Consider the following 4,557-nt stretch of genomic DNA (forward strand, 5'->3'; position numbering starts at 1 on the left):
CTACCAACACTATACAGAGAGTACAAATAGGTAAAGAAGGCAAAGCAGTCAGCGCCATCTGTTGTGTAAAAAATGCGATGGACGTGCGAAGACGACGACGACGACGACGACGACGACTTATACTAACTGGAAATTCGGTATGAACGGTAGCTTCACTATGAAGTGTATTTGATTGTGTTGTGCATTCGTAACCTACCAACACTATACAGAGAGTACAAATAGGTAAAGAAGGCAAAGCAGTCAGCGCCATCTGTCGTGTAAAAAATTCGATGGACGTGCGAAGACGATGACGACGACGACGACGACGGACCTGAAATTAAATCATCTCGCTCGCCATGTGAATACGTACTAATCCTGTACACTACTCGTATTGAATTTTATGGCAATCAATTCAGAACCCTTGATTCCAACAGTGAATGTATCAATACATTTTTCTTACATACAGCCGTTCATAAAATATTTTAGTCGAAACACAGGTACAAGAGATGCTTCGAGTAAAGAGTCTCGGCGGGCCGTGCCCCGTACGGCGGGTCGCATGTACTTGGCGCGAGACTCAACCGAGTCTCTTGATCTTCGACCATCAGAGACCAGGATAATAATTTTATTATAAACCGACAAAAGGAAAAGTTGAATGTTATTGGAGCCTACTTTGCGGCGAATAACGCCCAAAATACTAATATGGGAGAAAAGGACCTTTTTAACATAGTCAAAGGAAAAATAAATATGTACGCTCAAAAAAATAAATAAATAAAGAAAAAAAGATAAAAATACTTTGAAAAGTTTACATTTAAAAAATTGTGTAAATTACTTATTTTTTGATAATTTTTGTAAAATTTATTAATAAAGTTCAATAACTACTCATAACAATAAAAAAAAATGGATGGAAAAACAATCGAACCTGCAGCATTCTGATTAGCAGGCAGGCTCGTTACCAATATACCACCAACCTACCTCTGACTATTTTTTGCTTGTCCAAGTATGTACTTACCCTGTACAAATTCATGAATTTTCCGAATAACTTTTCTCGGAAACGACTGTTTACCTACTAAAAAGGCTTTAGGGAGGAGTATATGCCTCTTCAGGGGTGGGGAAAAAAAAACTAAAAAACCCACACCTGGTCCTTTCCTTGTGAGATTTGTAATCAGTAGCCCCAAAAACCATAAAGTACTAAGTTTCATGAAAATCGAAAAACTTTTTGAATTTTGGTCCGTAATATTGGATCTGCCACTTTGAATTTTCAAATTTTGAACTTACACTCGTCATTAGCGACCTTAGAAACCATCCTATACTAAGTTTTTTCAGAATCAAATAAGTTTTTGAATTTACTTCCGAATTTCAGTTTCGTAAGCGACCCCAAAAATCCATTTATGCAAAATTTCAAGTGAATCGCTAATAAGAAAAAAATTTGTACATGAAAGGGTTAAATAAATCAAATTCATTGAAGAGGTAGCGATGGATTTGCAAATGGCTAGGCTAGGCTACACCAAATGCAAATGCTGCATTTTGAAAGTTGAGTCTAGATTAAGTCAAAGACTGTGGGATAATAAAGACATATTTATTTTAAGTAATGTACAAACTCACCAAGTAGTACTTGCTAAAGAATCACTTTGTTTTCTAAATTATTAAATGACAATTAAATTACACTTAAATATAAGCAGTATTAATATCATAAAACAGTAATAAAGATATCAGAGGAAATTCTGGAAATATAATTAAAATGACGAGCTAGCGCAAGATCATATAATAAGCAAATATCCAATGACTTATGTACTTGATATTATAGTATGATTTCAATACTTTTTGGATGTTGAACATTAATATAAAATATAAACATATTTTTTAAGGAGAGAGGTTCACAGCAATCTTATACTTAGCAATTTTTTACACAAGTTTTTTTTTTGCTTGGAAATAATAGTTACGTAGATTAGGTTTTTTTATAACTATTATACTTGTAAGAAAGAAATTCTAATATTGCTAATATGTATTTAACGTAGTATGAGCGGTACAGTCCCATCATAAGAAAGTGAAAATGAACAAGTATTAAAAAAATGTGAAGCGTGAAATTAACATTCAGAAAGCTATATTTGAGAAAAAGCAAAGTGCCTCTGACATAAAATGAAATAATAATTTGAAAATGATTAACAGTGACACAAGAAAGGGTAGTTAGTTGCTTAGTCATATCTTGTACCATTTCTTTTTTTAAGAAAAATCTACATCACTTTTCTCATTTCAATGTACTATAGCTTATTTTATTCTTTAAAAGATTCATTAGAGATCCACCAAAATAGATATTTTCTAAAAATCTATGGTTTAAGAATATAGCTATTTGTTTATACTATGATACAATAATCAATTTCTTTAACAACATTTTCTGAGGAAGAATAGGGCTAATCAAAAAATCTAATCTGGTAGGCCTCCAGAGAATCGTTTAATGAATATAATAAGCTATAATACATTAAAATCGGAAAAGTGATATAAATTTTTCTTCAAAAAAATGGTACAAGGTATGACCTCTAAGCAACTACACTATTGTTGCTTCACTGTTAATAATTTTACAAGTATTTTTTTTTTTTATGTAAACCGCACCTTACTTCTCAAATCTGACCTACTGAGTTTCAATTTCATGCTTTACATTTACTTAAAACTTTTGTTCATGTTCACTCTCACATGATGGGACTGTACCACTCGTACTACATTAATATTGTGTATTGACTAAGATCAAACTATTAAAGTATGTACCAAATATGATTTTTATTATAAAATGTGTTGCTATAATAAGCTATTATATCAAAATCATGTCCACTTAGAACAATGAAAAAAGTCAGTCAAACCAAAAAGAAAAACAAAAAAATTAAATAAATACGCGATAGTAAAGTAATTCTTAGACGATTAATATGAATAAAGCATTATAATATAAGACATTAACAAATTTTGATACATGTTGATCTCGAATTGGCTAAATATCTCTATTGGCTAAAAATCTCTAATTGGAATAAACAAGAAAAGTACAAATGGCAAGTATTAATACATTATAAACCAGTGCTCTTTCTTTATTTAAAAAACGCAAAAATATCTGCTTACAGTCCGTAATATGAAAAAACTACACGTATTCAAGGAACATAATAGAAAAAATAAAGAAAGGCTATCTGACAGAGAAGAGAGAACTACATACTCACCCTTTCAAGCTTCTGAAAGTATTCACGTAAAAAAGATATTGGATTCTCAGGACGACTAACGCAAAGCTGCACAATACAATCCTTTAAAACTTGCTGAATATTGTGCCTCTGTACGTACTCTTCACACTCGCGCAAACTTTGCTCCTCCTCGAGGTTTGCCGCCATATTGTCTTCTATACATGGTAATATCTAGATAGCTTTACGCTACGAAGGAACGAACGGAATGAACTTAGTAATATATGTATGTACCCACCCATGATACAAATAGACAACCCAAATAGTAGTCTGTTTCATAGATCACTGTATGTTTGATTTAATGTATCTTTCTCAGATACATTAAGGGGAAAAGAGAGACGATGATGTTAGCAATACATGTAATAAATTGTGTGCAGTCGTGTGAAACACACGAAGAATAGTGTTATGTGACGTCCTGATCGTCGCTACTATCGTGTTCGCGGCAGATTCGACTGCGTGAATCTGGCGAGGTGGATTCGTTAGCCACCAAAGCTGTGATGAGCACTCCAACGGTATTCAATTCTCTATATTATATGTATAAGTGATTTCTGGTACGATGATGTTATATGTTTTCAACTGTATAAAGGCTTTAGAAATAAAAATGCAGGTGCTATTAGCAGAGATGAGTAGGGAGATTGCCAATGAGCCTGTTTTTGATGGTCTCAATTTTTCTCTGGTTTCGGCGCGCCACCTTAGCGGAGGGCCCTCGAAGCAGCTCCACGTTTTTGATTGGTCGAGTATATATAGTAATACTACGCGTGAGAATCTGGAGCTGTGTTTTGATAGAGTCCCTCTAGCACGGTCTTACATACAGGTCTTGCAACTCGCCCAATTTTCAGCGGTGGGGGTAGACGTGGTTTTGAAGCACGGCACATTTTAAATTTTAGTCACAAGCGTCGCTGCGATCGAGCGACCCCTTATCTATCTCACTTTACAATCGGCTGTGGGAGAGAGAAATAGGAACGGATCACGGAGTTGGCCGGACTCACGGTCTTACATATAGGTCTTGCAACTCCCTTGGAGGGGGTAGTCCTCTTTTAGAAGCATTTTTCATTTCGCTTCATGACCACAAGAGGCGTTGCGATCAAGCGATCCGTTCCTATTCCTCTCTCCCACAGCCGATTGTACAGTGAGATAGATAAGGGGCCCGTTCCTATTTCTCTCTCCCACCAGAGATGAGTAGGGAGATTGCCAATGAGCCTGTTTTTGGTGAAGTCAATTTTTCTCTGGTTTCGGCGCGCCACCTTAGCGGAGGGCCCTCGAAGCAGCTCCACGTTTTTGATTGGTCGAGTATATATAGTAATACTACGCGTGAGAATCTGGAGCTGTGTTTTGATAGAGTCCCTCTAGCACGGTCTTACATACA

The 4,557-nt window shown here is 35.3% G+C and overlaps 1 protein-coding gene across 1 annotated transcript in view; it reads right to left on the reverse strand.

Annotated features, from left to right (window-relative positions):
* Positions 1–3,681, reverse strand: part of LOC107271401 (cAMP-dependent protein kinase type I regulatory subunit) — a gene marked incomplete at its 3' end in the record, with an annotated part of 62,666 nt that extends 58,985 nt beyond the window's left edge. The window contains 2 exon segments of the mRNA XM_015747368.2: positions 3,177–3,349; positions 3,430–3,681. Of these exon segments, the coding sequence (XP_015602854.1) occupies positions 3,177–3,349; positions 3,430–3,433 (177 nt within the window).
* Between the last annotated feature and the right edge of the window lie 876 nt (positions 3,682–4,557).

The sequence above is a fragment of the Cephus cinctus genome, unplaced genomic scaffold (assembly GCF_000341935.2).
Source record: "Cephus cinctus unplaced genomic scaffold, Ccin1 Ccin1_scaffold0946, whole genome shotgun sequence".
Lineage (NCBI taxonomy): Eukaryota > Metazoa > Arthropoda > Insecta > Hymenoptera > Cephidae > Cephus > Cephus cinctus.